We start from the raw sequence: 21,432 nt of genomic DNA, 5'->3' as shown, positions 1-21,432 counted from the left end.
CATTTCTGGTGTTCCCCGCAGTGATATCGCTGAAATAATGCATAAGCGGCGTAAAATATGCTCACTCGGTATTGCTGGAATATTGCTAAAATTGGTCTAAAACAATATGCAGTGATTTACGCAAGAATGTACATAAAACGACCAATCACAGTATTGCACGTTTTCAAATGTCAAACAGGTATTTAATTAAATGACACGAAATCATGGTAATGGTTTAAGTTTTAATTGAATTAATTTATAATTTATCCTCTAAATGTATGCAGCACATAGAAAAGACAACTGGGATTTTTTCTCAACATATTTTTATAGAACTAACTGATATATTTTCAAGTTCAGTGAAACAAGTGCCTGTTACAGATTGTTATTTACATACAACAAAACAGTGACGTCAAGAGTTACTCATGTTAAAAGTTACACCCTGATATTCGAGATACCCTATCAACGCTGATGTGGTGAATGCCGTTACAGTTGACTGAATCAGGCTTCGTTTCAGCTGATATTTTGTTTCTGTGGTACCCGATATTGAATGTACATATGATAATTTTCGTATTACTTCGTCCATGATATTCTGCTGTTCCTGTTATAAATATTTTGTGCTTATTCAGCGATAAGTTATTCCAATATCTTGTTTTTGTTGATTTCTTTATGAAAGGTGCTAAATGTCGGAGTCGGAGGAGAAAACGAAATCTGAGTGAAAAGTAGCATTTTGGAAAGTCAGGAAAAATATTTCGGAAACAAGTAATTTAAAGTAATTGACCGTATCGTTAGCTCATGAGATACTGTTTCAGGAAGGACGTGGGTTGTACGGGGCACGCGGTATATTTACCGTAGTGTGCACGTGTATCTGGGGAAATACGGTTATTTTTGAGAAACGATTATCGTCCATATAGTATTGCCCAGTATTTTAGTTTCCTGTGGGGTCATGTGATTGAAAAGAAAGAAGCCACTGCACCATTTTGTGTTTTTAATATTCACGATTAAAAATGAAAACTTGTTTGTTCTTGTATTAATTCATCATTAGTTTTTTTGGGAGTTGCGTTCATTGGCTGCCCCAAACCTTTGATCTTGGGCTTGAATCCGGGTTCATCCAGCTTGTTTCGAGGTTATCACCAAACCCATGCTCGTGGGTTGCACAATGACGATTCATTATTCGACAACTCTTTAGATATTCCACAAGTTTGAACTGCAATTGTAAATCTGCATTAGTTAACATTTCTACATAAAGAAAACTTTAAATATTTGCAATCACTCTTAACTATTACCTTTTAGTAAAGTAAGGTGTTTTGGCGGGACAGTCATTGTCGGCTATTACCGTCTAATAACGTATGGTATATATTGTTTTGCAATGACTGTCAGTTATTACCCTCTATTACCTTTTAATAAAACAAAGGGGGCGGTGGGGTAGCCTAGTGGTTAAAGCGTTGGCTCGTCACGCCGAAGACCCGAGTTCGAATCCCCACATCGGTACAATGTGTGAAGCCCATTTCTGGTGTCCCCCGCCGTGGTGTTGCTGGAATATTGCTAAAAGCGGCGTAAAACCAAACTCAGTCAGTCAGTCAGTAATAAAGTAAGGTATTTTGGGGAGCAGTCATTGTCGGCTATTACCGACTAATTACGTAAGGTAATTATTATGAATGTGTGCTAATTTCTGTCATTCATTTTATTAATTGTTTGTTGCTTGACATCTCTTCAACAATATTCCAGTTAGATGACAGCTGCATGTAAATGATCCAGTTAAAACCAACCAAACCAGTGATTGATGTTCTGAGCAAAAAACTGTATTTTCTCATTTATCTCTGCAATTTATGTAGTTGATATGTGCAAGTGTGAAATATCTGTTAATCTAAGTTCGGCCTAACTACAGTCTCAATGGTAGGGACACAAGAAACGTAGAAAAAGGACTTTACTGAGGGAAATTAGTGCAGAAATGAGCAATGCGATTTTTTTCTAAGTCCAAAAAGACTTATTTGGAACAGACCATGGCTTTATGCAAATTAGTGTGCGGCGATATTGTATTACAAAGGACACTTTTTTAATGCCCAATTTGAAATTTGACGTAGATTCATTATCAACGATAGCTGACGTAAAAAATAATAACTTTTATGCCGAAACTATTAAGGATGTAGCTACCATGCAGTCTCACTGTCACTATAAAAAGAAACAGATAGGAGGGGTCGCCTCAAAAGCAAAACCGGGGATCGGGCATGGGGATAGAGATATCAGCTAAGATAAGATAATCCTTTAGGGCAATTATACTGGGGAGGTACACGGCACGTCATAACAATTTGCAAATAATATCCAGTCCTGTCGATCTTCGGGTGGTCATGCCACCTATAAACTTTAACCTACGATGCGTTTCTATGTTTTTCGGGTATCATACTCGCTTACATATCTCAACATAAACTTTATGAAAGAAAGACATGTAAGATGTTAATCAGTAGATGAGACATAGTCAACACACATGAAAAAGCACAAAATATCTTTGAAATGACCCCTTGTGCCTGTAGGCAGCACGTGCATTTCATGCCAGGTGAGTCGACGGTCCGTCGTCATACCTGGCTGAGCGACCTAATTGCCATCTATATAGTCTGATCTATTGTTTTCAGCAGCTATTCGTATTTTTTTTTAAGTTTTGCCCGATTTTACGAGTCAACATGCTTTTCTGGATATCGTATTACGCATCCCACTGAACGCCCAGTTAGGCCGAAGTGGGTTATTTCGACATATGCTATTTGCAGTTGTGTCAATTTTAGGGATACAGAGTAACAGCCTAAAAACAGTTTTTTTCTATTTCCGACAGTACTTTAGTTAACATTTCTACATAAAGAAAACTTTAAATAGATCCCGATTTCATTTATACGGAGGGTCGCCTAGTGGTTAATTGTTTTGCAATGGTCCACTCGTCACGCTGAAGACCCGGCTATTACCGACTTCGGTTCCCCATTCATTTTATTTATTGTTTGGTACAATGTGATGAAGCTCATTTCTGGTGATATCCCCGACGCGATATTGCTGGAATATTGCTAAAAGCGGCGTAAAACTAAATTTACTCACTCACTCATTTATCCGGACACTTGTGAATCCGGACGAGCAGGATGGCGGCCCAAACGATAATGATAATAATGAACAAAGTTTTTATCATGAACTGTTTTCTCGAGTTTCAACCTTGACCAGATCTAAGACTGTTAATCCTATTAGGAGAATCCGGTTTGAATATCATCACATCCCTAAATTTCACTGAATTTCCGTCTTTTTTAATCTTTTTATACATTTTATACTTACGAATGTTTTGTCATCAAATAACCACACATTTGACAATGATTGAAACAAATTGCCTTTGATGTCCGTAATGAAACAGGAAGTTCATTAGGTAGCTGAAATTGTGATGAAAACTTCATCTGTTGGCCTGTGGGTTCTGTTTAAATCAGCGCATCGAGCTTTAATCGTAATGCTGGGTAGTTGCAGATTTTGTCAAGTCCGTTTGATTTCACTTGAGAACGATGAACTGCTCACTCACACAAAATCTAATAATTGCAACAAAACCAAATTCTGCAGTCACATGAAATCGACAGAACAACTCTGATGATTTGTCCGTAATTACAAGGAAAAAATCTGTCAAGGAAAATTACTTCATAGGAACTTAATATGTTTCGCCAAAAATTATAAACGCGACGCAGCTCAGAAGCTACAAAGAACCAGTTTGTGTTTCACATTCGTTTAGTCATGATATTTGGTGAGTGTTGCTTTCCTTTTTACCGTCAGTATATATAACAAAATTCATGTTATCGCCGCTTTGACAGTGGCACGTCAGCGGGAGAGAAAAGCAGCGAGTTGGGCAGGTATTATTTTCGGCAAGGTTCTTAATCGGAGATTTCACCCAATATGAGCGGATCATGGTTGCAAAGGGACGCAACTCTTGGGCGCTCATGACAACTGCACCCACCCCACTTCTGTGCCGAATGTTACAAGGCGAACTCAACCTATACATCGGAAATTCATTATTTCAGCTGTTGGTCTGTTATCGTTTCCAAAGAACAGCTGGCACGGTTTGATGTTTTGTAATCATTTTTGTTTGCTTTGTTCTTTAACGTCGTACCTATTAAATGTATAGTCATGTGACGGCGGTCTGTAAATAATCGGGTCTGAGCCAGACTATCCTGTGATTGACATTTATAGACATACGATGACATGCATCAACCTATTTAGCGAGCCTCACGATCACGCGAGTCTTCTCTCACCACCAGACATTGAGGTATCATAACCTTTCGGCATGGAAGTAATACTTAATGACACCATTTTCAAATTAATTTAGAGGTTTCAAATGACAACCATCTTTGATTGAGGCAACTGTGTGTTCGGTTCCAAAGCCATTTTAGCGTGGTTAGATCGACAGGTAAACTGCAATTCACTGAAGACCCAGAAAGTTTATGTTCAAATTAATCCAAGATGAACCGAGCACAGAATTGTGGGTGACATTTTCCCCGTTACAGCACGGCAGCCATACCACGACGAGCGAACTGGCTGCAGTGATCGTGTCAGACCCTGCTCTGAGTGGGAGCGTCAAATCTCCTGTAGTCAACATAGAGTCAACAAAGACTTTTACCCCAAATCTTGTTTTTGGGAGGTGATTGCAATCGTAAATATTCATGCCGTCCGAAAAAAAGCGTCAATATATCTAATTTCCGCCCACCTGCATGTCAAATTCAAGTGAGGGTCGTCTTTGCCTGTATTATAGACACGCTGTGTAGTCGTATCTTCTTTTGTTAGCATTGTTGTACTGTTTGGGCTGATGCAAAGTGATATGCCTCAATTCCGCCCACATGTCGCTTAAGGCAGGCATGTTACTCGATGCATGTAAACTTCATATTTGATGGATGGTGTGTTTGGATCTAGGCGATTTTATGTCATCGATATCAAAATGGTAAAAACATTTTGTTTTCAAAGAAACACGTCCATACATATTGCAAAAGTTTAAAAAAAATTAAATGCTGTAGCACTTTGGTTTAATGTACTTTCTTTCAATATTTCTTTTAGCAAACCACGATTAAATCTTGCCTAGGATTAGAATAATATTACTCAACTTTTTCTAAGGACAAAATTATCTTCAGATAAATACGTGCTCCTCGTCGAATGATGAACAGTATAGCATTTGGAAGTAAACTAGCACCTGCGCCTGGATCAATTAGTAAAGAAAAACAAAGAGCGTACTCTACTCTAACTGTTCGTTTGTTGAACAAGTAATATAAGATTTTTATTATCAATAACCGTTTGGATTGGTTATCGTCTTCGAGGTTTTCATGGGGACGATCCATGGTCGCCGAATGCACCATTCCGTCGACATCTGCAAAGCATATCTAGTCGTGTGTTGTTTTGAAGCCGTTCTCAGCAATATTCCAGCTGTATGTATGACGGTGTGGTGCCAGTCATTGATTCAAGAGCAGATGTTCCAGTGATTGATGTAAAACATTATCCAGGGAATCGAGTACAATAACATGCATCGACCAAGTCAGCAATCCTGATCACCCCGTTAGTCGCCTCTTGTGACAGTGAGTGAGTGAGTGAGTATGGTTTTACGCCGCTTTTACCAATATTCTAGCAACATCACGGCGGGGTACACCAGAAATGGGCTTCACACATTGTACCCATGTGGGGAATCGAACCCTCACCTTCGGCGTGACGAGCGATCGCCTTAACCACTAGGCTACCCCTTGTGATAAGTGCAGGGAGAGAACCTTTTCTGACCCGGATAGTACAGTGTAGTGTATGGCCAAACTTGTGATAAGTGCAGGGAGAGAACCTTTTCTGACCCGGATAGTCACAGTGTAGTGTATGGCCAAACTTGGGTCTACACGTACATATTATGAAACGTTTGCTAAATGTATATCTAAATAATGTCTTTATGGTATTGTCCTTGTATTACGTCTGTATATATTATATGTTTGGCGTAAGGGTTTCAAACAATGTTCATTTGTTATACTTCCAAAACGGGCGCTGGGATAGCCTAGTGATTTAAGCGTTCGCTCGAGACACCTGACACCTGATTCGATTCCTCACATGGGTACAATGTGATGTCCATGTCAGGTGTCCCCCGCTGTGATATTGATGGGATATTGCCAAAAGCGGCATAAAACCATACTCACTCACTGTAGTCTCACTTTATTTAGGGCATGTACGGAACCCACTTAGAGCAGTAAATAATATTCATTCCAAAAAATTGGATTTTCTAATCTCATCAGAGAACAGCCATAACCCTACGGGCATGGGTTCGAATCCAAGATTCGCGATAAAGACTTCTAGTTTGTCTACACCATACCAGTGATTGGGTCCAATTCAAGGTGTACATTTATAGTTAAGGTATCATTTCGGACTTTCTTCCCCATTCATATTCATGCTGTGATCAAAATGAAACATTGTTCAAAGCGTCATTCATACAAACCAAACAGATATAGCATCCTCGCACACTTAATAATATAATATATCGCTATATAAAAGGTAAACACCAAATGTTTTATTAACGCAGTAATTCAGGTAAATTAAGTTAAAATAGTTGAATCATGCGTCATGATACATGAAGACATATTTTCAATTATTTGCTAACCACAAAAGCATGAGTTTTGTACAAGGAAACTATTCTCGCCCGTGGGCCACTGGTCGCCCCGTGGCGACATTGTATAAATTTAGAATTTTATTAAAAAAATCATTTTACTACATATCCATGAAAAAAAGCAGTAACATGCCCCACCACAGAGAGTTACTGGACAAATGGGCTTCCAGAATTATTGGTTATCCATTTCTGCTTAAAACTGCAGATAGTACTTCTTAAGGCAGAGGGACGGTGAGGTAGCCTAGTGGTTAAAGCGTCCGCTCATCACGCCGAAGACCCGGGTTCGATTCCCCACATGGGTACAATGTGTGAAGCCCATTTCTGGTGTCCCCCGCTGTGATATTGCTGGAACATTGCTAAAAGCGGCGTAAGACAATCCTCATTCACTCACTCCTCTTAACGCAGAACGTTCTGTTACAGATATAGACGAGTGTGCAGGGGCGATGCACAAATGTCCCGGTCCTTGCGTCAACCTACCCGGATCTTACAAGTGTGACTGTTCCATACCCGGATATCAGCCCAGCTCGGCGGACCACTTTTGTGAGGGTATGTTATTGACTTTTCCACTTGCAACCGCCAAGATGACATATTCATTGATAGCTTCAGTGTTGTGTTTTAAGATCCGAGAGGAGGTAACACGAGAAGAAAAGGCCAGAAATACGTTCCGTGTCAGATATTATCCTTTCAACTCCCGGACTTGACAAACGGGGTAGTTTTGCTTTAAAGATGAATTGTGTTTGCAGGTGACAGCCGACTTATCAAGCTATACCTCAAAGGAAATCTACCCACGAGGATCTTGGCACTTTGAGGGATGCGATAATAAACATTGTGTTATTCTATTCGATCCTGTTCTAAATATATCACTTTTTGAGTGTTTGAAAGTTTGAATTTAGAAACAACAACAATCTTTTGAATACTCAAATAGGACTTTGTCTCTTTGACTTGAGGGGATCGGTGATACTGTCGATCCTGTTCTAAATATATCACTTTTTGAATGTAACACATGTTATACCTGGGATTACATTTCTCAGTGTAGTACAGATTCTATATATTTTTTATAGTACGTTTGTTGGGTTGAGTTCCATCCGGCCACAAGACGAAGTGGGTTGGCCGGCTGACTTCGTGTGCTGGCGATTAGGTTCCTGACTCTAAGGGTGTGGGTTCGAATATCGGATGGGAATCAACCTAACAAAAATACTAGAATCTGTACTTTACTGAGAAAGTGTAATTCCAAATATAACAAGTGTTTAATTTTCATCGTGTATTGAAGTTTTTTCAAGTGTGATGTTTAACATTTAATGTCTATCACGTAAACTCTCGACAAAATCGAAATACAAAGAAGGATGGTTCATTTGAAAAGTTACGACATTTGTATTGATACATACCTTTGCTGTAGTGGAGTGAGGAGTGTGTTGGGTTCAACGTAGTCTGTCTCACAGTCCCTGAACCATATTATTTCCCTACTGCCTCGCCCTCCCTGCAATGCTAAAGCCCTAAATGAAGCAAGTCTAGATTTCCTCAGGTTCAGACCTAAATCTCTGGTCTCACTGGGGCTCCTTTTCAATTTAAATGGGTTTATTTGCTACTATTTAATTTATATGTATTCAGGGACTAAACGTTAGTCTAGGTTCAACGCCTCTTTTACCATTTCTCCAGTAATATCCCAGCGTATCAGGTTAATGAGGGAAGACAGGCCGAAGGGTAGTCTGTCTCACCAACCATTATTTTCCCTACTGCCTCGCCCTCCCTGCAATAACTAAAGCCCTACATGAAGCAAGTCTAGATTTCCCCAGAATCTCCCAACTCTCTTGGACTCCTTTTCAATTTAAATGGGTTTATTTGTTACTATCAAAATTCTATTTAAAATTCAACTCACTCACTCACTCATAAACACAACTATAGTGCTGACACACTTAGCGCATCGGGATTCGAACCCAAAGTGCCAAAGTGACACACCTCTGCCAAGGAAGTTCTTAAATGTGTTTAACAGTGCATTCTTATCGCGATAATGTAATATGACTTTTGTTCTCATGTAATACTGAGTTTGAAAAAGGCAAACAAAAAGTAAATAATAGTAATAATAATCAAACCTATAACATCGCTATTGTTTATTTTTACTGAACTATAGATACATTAAACACAAACCGGCAAATGGAGTTTGTTACTCGTGGACCTTTTGAGATCCAAGGCACATTGGTACTTTTACCTGGGAAATGTTCGGCAACCAGGTGTGAATTCTAATTCTATATTTGTGTTTCAGATTTTGACGAATGTTCATTAAATAATGGCGGGTGTGACGATATCTGCATCAATCGCCGGGGGTCGTATCAATGCCGCTGTGACCGGAAAGGGCTAACGTTGGCCAGTGACCTACATTCATGTGTGGGTGCGTACAGAACGTTCAGTTTCCTTTTCGAGTTAACCTTGAGCTGGTACCATGGCGTGTATTGATAATGGGGTACACTTTACTAACTTTACGTTAGCAGACTAGATAAATGCAGTCTTCAAGGGAGAAAGTATCCTAACAAAAATATCTGGATCTGTAAAGGTCCACATGCACAAAGCGATACCTGGACCTGTAGAGGTCCACATGCACAAAGCGATACATGGAACTGTAGAGGTCCGCATGCACAAAGCGATCTCCCATACTCTAACATAGACTAAGACTGTCTCAGTGCCGCGTTCGAAATAAACGTCGGTCCTTAGGCCCGAAGCCGACTGAAAACCACTCGGACCCACAGCTTTCGTTTTCAGATGCTTATGGCCGACAGCTTTTTCATCGCCAATAACTAACAGTATTATTTTTCAGAAAATATCATTCAGTAATTTCTAGTTTTTATGTCGATCAGCAGCTGTTTTCTGTAAGTGAAACGACTATCATTTTCGAGGAAGCAATTTAGATTACTGAGATATGATCTCTTAACCTTGAACATATTATCCGAATGCATTGCAAAGACTTAGTCAGTCATTCGAGTTAAATTAAACTCTTTAACTCCGTTTGTTAGTTGTCACATTTTTGTATGCTGGGAATTACTTATGTTGTAGCTGAAATATAGAACCTACACATTCTGATAAGGACCCACAACGCTTTTATGTTTCTGGGTCCTTAGGGCCTGCAGCTTTTTAGGTGAGGTGAGATGAGGTGAGGTGAAATTGGGTTTAACGTCGTGCTTGAGAATATTTCACTCATATGACGACGTGCATGCGTGTGTATGTGTATGTGCGGCTGCTTGTACTAGCCCAGACTTAAGCTGGTTTTATAGTGCTTGCCCACTGAGATACCATGCCGCAGTGAAGCATGAATACCCCACTCAGACACATTATACGGACTCCGAGCCGACCAGTCCTTGTTGTACCCATTAATGCCGAGTGCCAGGCAGGCAGGGACCAACAAGTACCATATTTTAACGTCTTTTGGTATGACGCGGTCGGGGATCGAACCCGCGACCTACCACTCACCGGGCGGACGCTCTAACCACTACACCACGGAGGCGATCGCAGCTTTTTAGGGTTAAGGGCAAACACTTTTTAGTGCTAAGATCGCTTTGTGCACGTGGGCACTGGTACTTCCAGAATCTATAATGGGCAGATATCGACAGAACACTAGATTCGGTTTACCCTTCTTAAAAAAAGATGACAGTTCGATAACCAGTCGAATAGATCATGTAATGAATACCTGATATAATTTTCCTTCAAGTGAAAATTCGAGATATTTAAAAAGAACACACCCACAGTTATTGACTCAACTAAAACTAATCTCACAACCCGTATGTTAATAAATCACTGCCCAATCAACCCGTATGTTAATAAATCAAATTTTGATTTTCTGCCCAATCAGTACAAACGGTCAAATTGAACTCTAAACTAATAGGTCCCCATAAAAACCCGACCCTCAATAACCACAAATTTTATTTTAATCTGGACAATGCACTTTGCTTATTTACAAGGTCTGTGGGGTAGGTCAGTGGTAAATGCGTATGAACGTTAAGCTCAAGGTCCGGGTTCGATTCCCCACTTTGATGAAATGTGTGAAGCCAATTTCTGGTCACCCCACCCAGCAAATGATAGTGCTGGAATGTTGTTACAAACAATATGTTGTTTAGTTTTACGCCGCACTCAGCAATATTCCAGCTATATGGCGGCGGTCTGTAAACAATCGATTCTGGACCAGACAATCCAGTGATCAACAGCATGAGCATCGATCAACGCAATTGGGATACGATGACATGTGTCAACCATGTCAGCGAGCCTGACCACCCGATCCCGTTAGTCGTCTGTTACGACAAGCATGGGTTACTGAAGATTAATTCTAGCATTCGTAATGTGTTGCCATTTACGTCAGTTACAAAAATAGAATATTTCCATGTCAGTACAGTTGTATTTTTATTGGCTGAGGGCAAATTACAAATATGTCGAGCTAAATACGGCACACACTTCACATGCTATTTCCCAGAAGTGTCCACTATAACAATGGCGATGTCGAGTGACTGTGTACCGCCTGACAATGGTGTCATGTGTCGGAACGTCGCGGAAGTATTACCATCCCATCAGGAGACAGGATTCAGATACTGAAATTGATGAGGAAGTTGCGATTGTTCGCATTATTAGTTGAGAGAAAAGATGTGACCACGTGGTCTGGTGATCGTGATTAGCAGTAGGAAAAATAACGCTGATCGTGACTGCGCTAATTTGGACAAAGTAACGTATCACGAGATTAGGCGGGATTTGGGTTTTTGAAGTGAATGCGTGCATTTTTAGTATGTGAGTGGGAGAGTTTTGAAAAGAAGTTGTCAAGTGCATTGGGACTATTTTGGTCACCACCTCTGTCTCCCCTCTCCCAGGGTTGATGTACCTGTGAAGATCCGGGTTAGAATTGGCCTTCAGCAACTTATGCTTGTCGTAAAAGGCGACTAACATTGTATCCGAATTGTGTTGATCGATGCTCATGCTGTTGATCACTGGATTGTCTGGTCCAGACTCCTCAAACACACGGCGTCAAACAACAAACCAACCAACCCTGAATGCAGAGTAAGGGCCGCAACTCTACACAGCAAATAGCGGCGCCTTATACGACAGGGCGTGTCCCCTTAGTGTTTTGGTTACATAACTCACATTAACTAAGATAAATAGGATCATATACACTGATCTACGTTTACAGCAGAAGCTTATGTATGTTTTGTAATGATTTTCTCAACTAAAAATGCGATTATCGTCATACCAATAAGAATGGTCCCGCTTGAGTGAGAATGGTTATACGCCATGTTTGTCGTAAGAGGCGACTAACGGGTCGGACGGTCATGCTCGCTGACTTGGTTGAAACATGTCATCGTATTCCAATTGCGTTGATCGATGCGCATGCTGTTGATCACTGGATTGTCTTGTCCAGACTCGATTATTTACAGACCGACGTCATATAGCTGGAATATTGCTGAGGGCGGCGTTAAACAGAATCAAACAAACAAATAATAAATGTTGGTACATGTATGTACGTATGTCTGTCCAGTCAGGGCGTGATACAAATGTACAGTCACATAACATGGCCCGTCATCATTTACTATCCTCGATGCGGGCGCGACATTCGGTTGCTACACTCGAGTGGCCGGTGCCGCTGTACAAAGTGTTCTTCATCCTGTATTAGCCAATACTCATCGCCTTTGATCTCGCCGACAGTAATACGTACAAATATGTTACAACATGTCCCCCCAGCAGACGATGCAGGATCTTACATTGTAATGACTAATATGGCCGAGAGCCTCTGTGTATGAGCGTCAGTACGTGCGCGCGCACATTGACTTGGTGCTTCGGTGAGTGAGTCCGTGATCGGTTGAGTGAATCGGTATTTAACATAATACGTGAGTGAGTGAATATGTAACTGAGTGACAAGGAGAGAGTGAGTGAGTGTGAGTGAGTGAGTGACCCCTGATCTTATTTATAATCCCATTCCACATACGTTTTTGTGTGTAAGTTAAACGTAAGAAAAGTATAGTACTTTATGGATAACAACTTCTTTATTTTTATTATGATGCGACGTTTCGGTATAGCTTCTTATACCGTTATCAAGCAAGAGTTGCCCGATGCGGTGCAAAGTTTAGACGTTTAAACCTTGGTGCAACCCACAAGCCTCACTCTCTTCCCACAGAGGTTACTCAAGTCATACCTTCCCACGTCCCCCCATGTCCTCTGTGGGTATTGAATTACGAGTATAGGTTTGGTGATAACATTGAAATATAATCTGGGCCAACCCGGAGTCGAACCCATGATCAAAGGTTCCGGGCAGCTAATGAACGCAACTACCCTAAAGTGTGAGTTAGTGAGTATATTGAAGACATAGCCTTTGTAGTTCCACGCACAATGCAACGGCTAAACGGAATTTCGTTTTCTTCCTTTTTATTCGTTCGTCAAGTTAGATTTCAACGAGTGTGAGCGTTACGGTGAGAAGCTGTGTCGTCACGGCTACTGTGTCAACCTGGACGGCTCCTTCCGCTGTGAATGCGAGATCGGGTTCGAACCCGGTCCGGACGGAACCACCTGTGAAGGTAAGTAGGTGCATAAAAGCCCTGTCAATACTGGTCCAGATGTGCAATATTTTTTCAGAGTTTAGAGTTTATTAATTGATCCGGATGTGTGTACATGTAATACCTCCGTATCTGTGACGAGAGGGAACGGCTTTTTAAACTTGGTAGTACGCTGTTCTTTCGGAAACTGCACATTGAACGGTTACCACGCGTAAATACGTAGCTGTTCAAAATATGTATTTATATGTTACCTCAAAGGATGACATATCTATATTATATATTGATATATCAGATGGGTCATATTATGTTTATGTACAGCTACAAATTCCACAGAATATCAAACGGTGTTATGTGAAAGGAAATAAATGTGCGCTACCGACAGTCTATCAAAGGTCACAACAAAACTAATAGAGTGATCTCCCTTGGTATACAGCGTTACGAGGCTGGGTCAAATTCTGTTTGGTTGTTTTGATTTTTTACGCGTTGATTTGTCAGAATTAGGTATAAATTATAGTTTTATTTTATGTTTATATATTTCATTTGCTAATGTATTAATTTACTAGTCTTGCCAATGTGTACATTGTCGTACATTTGTACAGTGACACCAGTAGATCTAGAGCTAAGACAATATTTCAGGCCGGATACTTAAAGTATTTTGCTGGAATATGTAATAAAGAATACTGTCATTATCAAACAGAGTGGATGTCGTACACTGAGATAGTCCACTATGGGACTATAAGGCTGTACATGTGCACAGTGACACCAGTAGGTCTGAGACAGTATTTCAGTACTAGATCTAATGTAGCGACAGGCAAGCAAAGGGACGTAACTCAACCTTGACCTTCGCCGCGACTCTCAAGTCTATTTAAAAAGTGTTTTGCCTGTAAAGAATAATGTCACAGAGAGTGGATGTTGTACACTGAGATAGTCCCCTATGGGACTGTAAGGATGTATCTGCGATTATCATATCTCAGTGAAGCAGTTTCCTTGCTCTAAGTCATTGGTTTGTCTGGTTCAGATTCGAACTTTGCATATAGAAAAGATCGTCTGTCATTCTGCTCAGTGCAGAGATTAGAGTCATTCAATCACGTAAGTCATTATGTTCTGGGGCGGGGGATTAGCTTGGTGGATGAAGCGTTTCTTCAATATGCTAAAGGTCCAGGTTCAATTCTCATTGGGTACTTAGTAGAATGTCTGACTCTGAGGGCCATTTCTGCTATTACATGATTGTGATGTTGCTAGAATATTGCTAAAAGTGGCATAAAACCATACTACTGAGTCACTGTGTGCCTCACGTCTATTTCCTCAGATACAAATGAGTGCCTTAACAACAATGGTGGTTGCAATGACCGGTGCGAGAATCAGTTCGGCTACTTTAACTGTTACTGTGACACGGATGGTTTCCTTCTGGGGGAAGACGGCTTCACCTGTGACGGTACGTTCATTGCCAGTGGATTTAATCAGGGAATCTCCACAATCAGCTTCCAATTTTATTGTGACACTTTGTTTTTCAGTTCATGGATTTGGCCAAAAATAATTAATACTGATGCAATTGTCCATAAACTTTCTTCAGATGGAATTATTTTTGGTTATGTAATCTTTCTTATGCAATCTTAGAATAATTCTGCTTTGCAGAGGTGACTTTCGATTCACTGATGACAGGACGGAAAACAATTTTATTAGTTTTGCAATTTTGCATTGAATGACTACTCTGAATTTAAGAAAATAAGAGCTTTTGAGAAAATCCCAATGTTAAATAAAATTGCCTTTTCCAAATTTGTCTGCTACTAGGAACCTAATTTAGTTTGGAATCATAGATATATGCCTTCATTTATTATCAAATACCAGATAATTATGGTTATAGAGAAGGTGTGTTTGATGAAAGAAAGATATATTATTTCTTTGTTTTCAAACATAACAATGCTGTCATTTTCTTGATAGCCTTTTTTTCTAAACGTACAAGTATGTTACTGTAAAAACAGTATTATTCATGGGATTTATTTTACCCACTATACAAACTGACTGATAAAACAGTTAGTTATCACTTATCTAGGTCAGAAGGTGGAATATGTAGTTGTTGGTTTTGTTTTTTTGTTTCTTGAATCATTATGTCATCAATACTAGACGCAGGCAAGTGACGTCAGCAAGGCGTGTGTGATGATGTAATAAGATCATGGCGGATTAAAAACGTATGGCGGACCTATTGTTGTCTGTTGGAATCCAGGACCATCCACCCCCAACATCGGAAATACATGACACTTATACTTGTGGAATTCAAAAGAAATGATTTCGATGTAGATTTCTTAAGATTATTCATTTTCCTCTGACTCATTTGGCTCTAGGGAAAACTTGGGCTGATAGTTATATTGACTAATGCATATCTGTTTACTTAAAACAAGCATGGTCTTAGCAATAATACACTTCCTCATGAAATTATCTGATTAGATAAGGTTTTCAAAGATATTGACATATACTGAGTGATTGATAAACATCAAGTAAATAGTATTGATAGCAGATATTGACGAGTGTGCCATCCAGTAAATGATATATATGTTGGTGACAGATACTGACAAGTGTGCCATCCAGTAAATGATATATATGTTGGTGACAGATACTGACAAGTGTGCCATCCAGTAAATGATATATATGTTGGTGACAGATATTGACGAGTGTGCCATCCAGTAAATGATATATATGTTGGTGACAGATATTGACAAGTGTGTCATCCAGTAAATGATATATATGATGGTGACATATATTGATGAGTGTGCCATCCAGTAAATGATATATATGTTGGTGACAGATATTGACGAGTGTGTCATCCAGTAAATGATATATATGTTGGTGACAGATATTGACAAGTATGTCATCCAGTAAATGATATATATGTTGATGAGAGGTATTCATGAGTGTGCCATCCAGTAAAGGTATATATATGTTAATGAGAGGTAATGATGAGTATGCCATCCAGTAGATGATGTATATGTTGGAGACAGATATTGACGAGTGTGCCATCCAGTAGATGATGTATATGTTGGAGACAGATATTGACGAGTGGGCCATCCGGTAAATGATGTATATGTTGGAGACAGATATTGACCATCCAGTAAATGATGTATGTTGGTGACATCCAGTAAATGATATATATGTTGGAGACAGATATTGACGAGTGTGCCATCCAGTAAATGATATATATGTTGGAGACAGATATTGACGAGTGGGCCATCCAGTAAATGATATATATGTTGGAGACAGATATTGACGAGTGTGCCATCCGGTAAATGATATATATGTTGGAGATAGATATTGACAAGTGTGCCATCCAGTAAATGTTATATATGTTGGAGACAGATATTGACGAGTGTGCCATCTGGTAAATGATATATATGTTGGAGACAGATATTGACGAGTGTGCCATCCAGTAAATGTTATATATGTTGGAGACAGATATTGACGAGTGTGCCATCTGGTAAATGATATATATGTTGGAGACAGATATTGACGAGTGTGCCATCTGGTAAATGATATATATGTTGGAGACAGATATTGACGAGTGTGCCATCTGGTAAATGATATATATGTTGGTGACAGATATTGACGAGTGCGCGATCGAGGCAGATCAGTGTGAGGACCAGTGTTTCAACTTGCCAGGATACTACAGTTGTGAGTGCTTGCAAGATGGCTTGGTGGTTGCCAAGGACAACATTACCTGCACAGGTAAAAGTACATTTTTTAAAATTACCAATTATAACCTATTCATTTCTCACCTTTTTGTCTCATTATATCAGGATTTCAAAGTAGGAAATACACAGGACAGTTCTATATTAGAAAGGATTTAAATCAAGTCTACAAAATTGTACTTTTACTCCTTTGGGTATTCTTTGTTGGAGTAGGTCCTCAGCATCAGATGCAGTTGTAAGAGGCGACTAAATGGATTTGGTTGTGACTTGGATGTTTAAGATATTTGTGTGTCAATGTACCCTTTGAGCAGCTGAGCTGAGCTGTATATCGGTGCTATACAAATGTTAGTATGTATGTATGTATGTACCCTCAATCATGTGACCCGTGAAGATCCGGGTCAGAATTGATCTTCAACAACCCATGCTTGTCATCGTGTCCCAATTGCGCAGATCAATGCTCATGCTGTTCATCACTGGATTGTCTGGTCCAGACTCGATTATTTACAGTCCGCCGCCATATAGTTGGAATATTGCTGAGTGTGGTGTAAAACTAAACTCACTCACTCACTCAATCATGAATCGTTGCTCATGGAAAACACCCGCAATAGTTAATGTCAAGGGAGGTAACTCTTCAGTCTCATAAATGTCTGAACAAGAGTGTAGCCTTTACCAACTGTTGCTGGTTACTTGTGAAGCTCCAGGCCAGAATTGATCTTCAGCAACTGTTGCTTATTGCCTGTGAGGTTTGGGTCACAATTTATCTTAGGAAACCATGCTTGTTCTTTAAAATGTTGTTTGTTCCTTATGAGATTTTGGTCAGAATTGATCTTCAGCAACCCATGCTTGTCATAAGAGGCGACTAACAGCGGGATCAGGTGGTCAGGCTCGCTGACTTGGTTGACACATGTCATTGTATCCCAACTATGTAGATCAATGTTCATGCTGTTAATCACTGGATTGTCTGGTCAAGAGTCGATTATTTACAGACCACCGCCATATAGCTGAAATTCTGCTGAGTCCGGCGTTAAAACACCAACCAACAACAACATCAGTGATGCATGAATCATGATGTATCCAAATTGTGTAGATCGATGCTCAGTCTTCAGACTTCATCAAGGAAGAGACACGCGAGATTTATACTCAGTTTGAAAGAATATAATCATGACAATGTCTCCTTGTACAAAAAATGAACACAAAATAGAAGAATAAAAAAAGAATGAAAAAATGTGATAATGTTATATATTTGTGTCTGAGTGATGTTTTGCTTGTTTCAGGGTGCGAGCAAAACGAGTACTACAGTCGGGCAGATGGAAAGTGTCACCAATGTCCAGCCAACTCCATCGTCTCATCGCAACTGCAGTCGCAATATGCCCAGTCTTACACAGACTGCGAATGTCTGCCAGGGTTTGATGGGGATCCCCGATACAACATACATTGTGTAGGTATGTCACAAACAAGCAGGTGCTTGCTACATCATACTTAAAATTAATATTCAAAATTTAATGTAACAAATCTTATTGTACCGATACCATACCCCAAAACAAAGAGAATGTTGATAAAAATATTCACATTCAGTATTTGAGAGTTGGATGGTGAGATTCAGGAGGGTTGTGGGGTGTGGCCATGAAAACATGGTACATAGAAAGAGGGGGTCGATGTCACCAAAATTTATCACAACTCAGGGAGAGGGGGACAGTGAAAAATTGACAGTCCTGTTTTTTCAGATAGATAAGTTAGAATTTGAACATTATGTAATGTGAATGAGGGGGCTATGATGATGCTGCAGAAGATGGGGATGAGGAGTCTGCAGGGTACGATACAGTCCCATGACTACCCCGTACCCCATCATAGATTACCCCACCCCTAGATTACATGAGGAGTCTGCAGGGTACGATACAGTCCCATGACTACCCCGTACCCCATCATAGATTACATGACCAGTCTACCCCAAATAATTAACATTACTTTGTGGCTTTATATAGGACACAGAAGGCCAGCCTGTAGAATCTGTTTCACTATAGGGTAGCCTAGTGGTTAAAGCATTTGCTCGTCATGTGTATGTCCTGGGTTTGATTCCCTACATGGGTGCAGTGTGTGAAGCCCATTTCTGGTCTCCCCAGTTGAGATATTAGTGGAATATTGCTAAAAGTGGCGTAAAAGCATACTCACTCACTTTGACCTATGCTGTGTTGTATTGCAGACCGTGATGAGTGTGAACTAGGGGAGATTGAGTGTGAATATGGCTGTATCAACCAGCCAGGTAGCGCCCAGTGTGAGTGCCCCCAGGGATACACATCAGAGGCAGACAAAGTCAACTGTGTCGGTATGTATGGACATAGAGAGTTTTAGTTGCTTCTTTGCAGATGTGACCAAGGTTTGCTTAAATATGACATGAGATTATGATTTGTGAAGTCATTTCTGTTCTGCTGAGTCAAATAATAAGAAATAATGTTATTTTTCAAGTCTTAAAGTCCTCTGTGAGTACTTCCCAGACACGTGTATTAGCCATGTCCCAGTGTTCACATCCTTGAGTATTATCTAACTCCCAGACTAGAAATTTCAGTATACTACCTAAGCTTCAAACACAAAAGGGGACGGTGGGGAAGCTTAGTGGTTAAAGTGTTCGCTCATCACGCCGAAGACCCGGGTTCGATTCCCCACATGGGTACAATTTGTGAAGCCCATTTCTGGTGTCCCCCTCCATGATATTGCTGGCATATTGCTAAAAGAGGCGTAAAACCATACTCACTCTCACTCACTCACTCACTCAAATACTACAGAACTCCCAGACCAGCCTACTCAGAGTGCTGAGAGTAGTTGCAATTAAAAGTCATGTAAAAATACAGGGTGTTCTTTAAATACTTTGGGATTATTGATATGTGTCTCGTTTTCTGTAGATATTAATGAATGTGCGGTGAACCAGGGAGGCTGCAACCACATCTGCATCAACACGGATGGCTCCCACTTCTGCGAATGTGATGGAGATGGCTACATCATGTTGGAGGACCAACACACCTGTCAAGGTAAGACTGTCTACAGGTGTGAGTGTGATGGAGATGGCCACATCATGTTGGAGGACCAACACACCTGTCAAGGTAAGGCTGTATCTACAGGTGTGAGTGTGACGGAGAGGGCTACATCATGTTGGAGGACCAACACACCTGTCAAGGTAAGACTGTCTACAGGTGTGAGTGTGATGGAGATGGCTACATCATGTTGGAGGACCAACACACCTGTCAAGGTAAGACTGTGTCTACAGGTGTGAGTGTGACGGAGAGGGCTACATCATGTTGGAGGACCAACACACCTGTCAAGGTAAGACTGTATCTGCAGGTTGAGTGTGACGGAGATGGCTACATCATGTTGGAGGACCAACACACCTGTCAAGGTAAGGCTGTGTCTACAGGTGTGAGTGTGATGGAGATGGCTACATCATGTTGGAGGACCAACACACCTGTCAAGGTAAGACTGTATCTACAGGTGTGAGTGTGATGGAGATGGCGACATCCGGTTTGAGGACCAACACACCTGTCAAGGTAAGACTGTATCTACAGGTGTGAGTGTGATGGAGATGGCCACATCATGTTGGAGGACCAACACACCTGTCAAGGTAAGACTGTATCTACAGGTGTGAGTGTGATGGAAATGGCTACATCATGTTGGAGGACCAACACACCTGTCAAGGTAAGGCTGTATCTACAGGTGTGAGTGTGATGGAGATGGCTGCATCATGTTGGAGGACCAACACACCTGTCAAGGTAAGACTGTATCTACAGGTGTGAGTGTGATGGAGATGGCTGCATCATGTTGGAGGACCAACACACCTGTCAAGGTAAGACTGTATCTACAGGTGTGAGTGTGATGGTGATGGCTACATCATGTTGGAGGACCAACACACCTGTCAATGTAAGACTTTATCTACAGGTGTGAGTGTGATGGAGATGGCTACATCATGTTGGAGGACCAACACACCTGTCAAGGTAAGACTGTATCTACAGGTGTGAGTGTGATGGAGATGGCTGCATCATGTTGGAGGACCAACACACCTGTCAAGGTAAGACTGTATCTACAGGTGTGAGTGTGATGGAGATGGCTACATCATGTTGGAGGACCAACACACCTGTCAAGGTAAGACTGTATCTACAGGTGTGAGTGTGACGGAGAGAGGCGACATCATGTTTGAGGACCAACACACCTGTCAAGGTAAGACTGTATCTACAGGTGTGAGTGTGACGGAGATGGCCACATCATGTTGGAGGACCAACACACCTGTCAAGGTAAGACTGTATCTACAGGTGTGAGTGTGATGGAGATGGCTACATCATGTTGGAGGACCAACACACCTGTCAAGGTAAGACTGTATCTACAGGTGTGAGTGTGATGGAGATGGCTGCATCATGTTGGAGGACCAACACACCTGTCAAGGTAAGACTGTATCTACAGGTGTGAGTGTGATGGAGATGGCTGCATCATGTTGGAGGACCAACACACCTGTCAAGGTAAGACTGTATCTACAGGTGTGAGTGTGATGGAGATGGCTACATCATGTTGGAGGACCAACACACCTGTTAAAGGTAAGACTTTATCTACAGGTGTGAGTGTGATGGAGATGGCTGCATCATGTTGGAGGACC

At 40.8% G+C, this 21,432-nt stretch overlaps 1 protein-coding gene across 1 annotated transcript in view; it reads left to right on the top strand.

Moving 5' to 3' along the window:
* LOC124253888 (fibrillin-1-like) overlaps window positions 1-21,432 on the top strand; it is a 102,244-nt gene that overhangs the window by 53,348 nt on the left and 27,464 nt on the right. The window contains exons 7-14 of the mRNA XM_046687742.1: window positions 7,025-7,150; window positions 8,865-8,990; window positions 13,012-13,140; window positions 14,429-14,554; window positions 16,711-16,836; window positions 18,074-18,241; window positions 19,000-19,122; window positions 19,697-19,822. Coding sequence (XP_046543698.1) covers window positions 7,025-7,150; window positions 8,865-8,990; window positions 13,012-13,140; window positions 14,429-14,554; window positions 16,711-16,836; window positions 18,074-18,241; window positions 19,000-19,122; window positions 19,697-19,822 — 1,050 coding nt within the window. The remainder of the gene's footprint in view (window positions 1-7,024; window positions 7,151-8,864; window positions 8,991-13,011; window positions 13,141-14,428; window positions 14,555-16,710; window positions 16,837-18,073; window positions 18,242-18,999; window positions 19,123-19,696; window positions 19,823-21,432) is intronic.

Source organism: Haliotis rubra, unplaced genomic scaffold, assembly GCF_003918875.1.
Source record: "Haliotis rubra isolate DU_JTF1 unplaced genomic scaffold, ASM391887v1 Scf558, whole genome shotgun sequence".
Taxonomy (NCBI): Eukaryota; Metazoa; Mollusca; class Gastropoda; order Lepetellida; family Haliotidae; genus Haliotis; species Haliotis rubra.
This window is presented reverse-complemented; position numbering and strand designations above follow the sequence as displayed.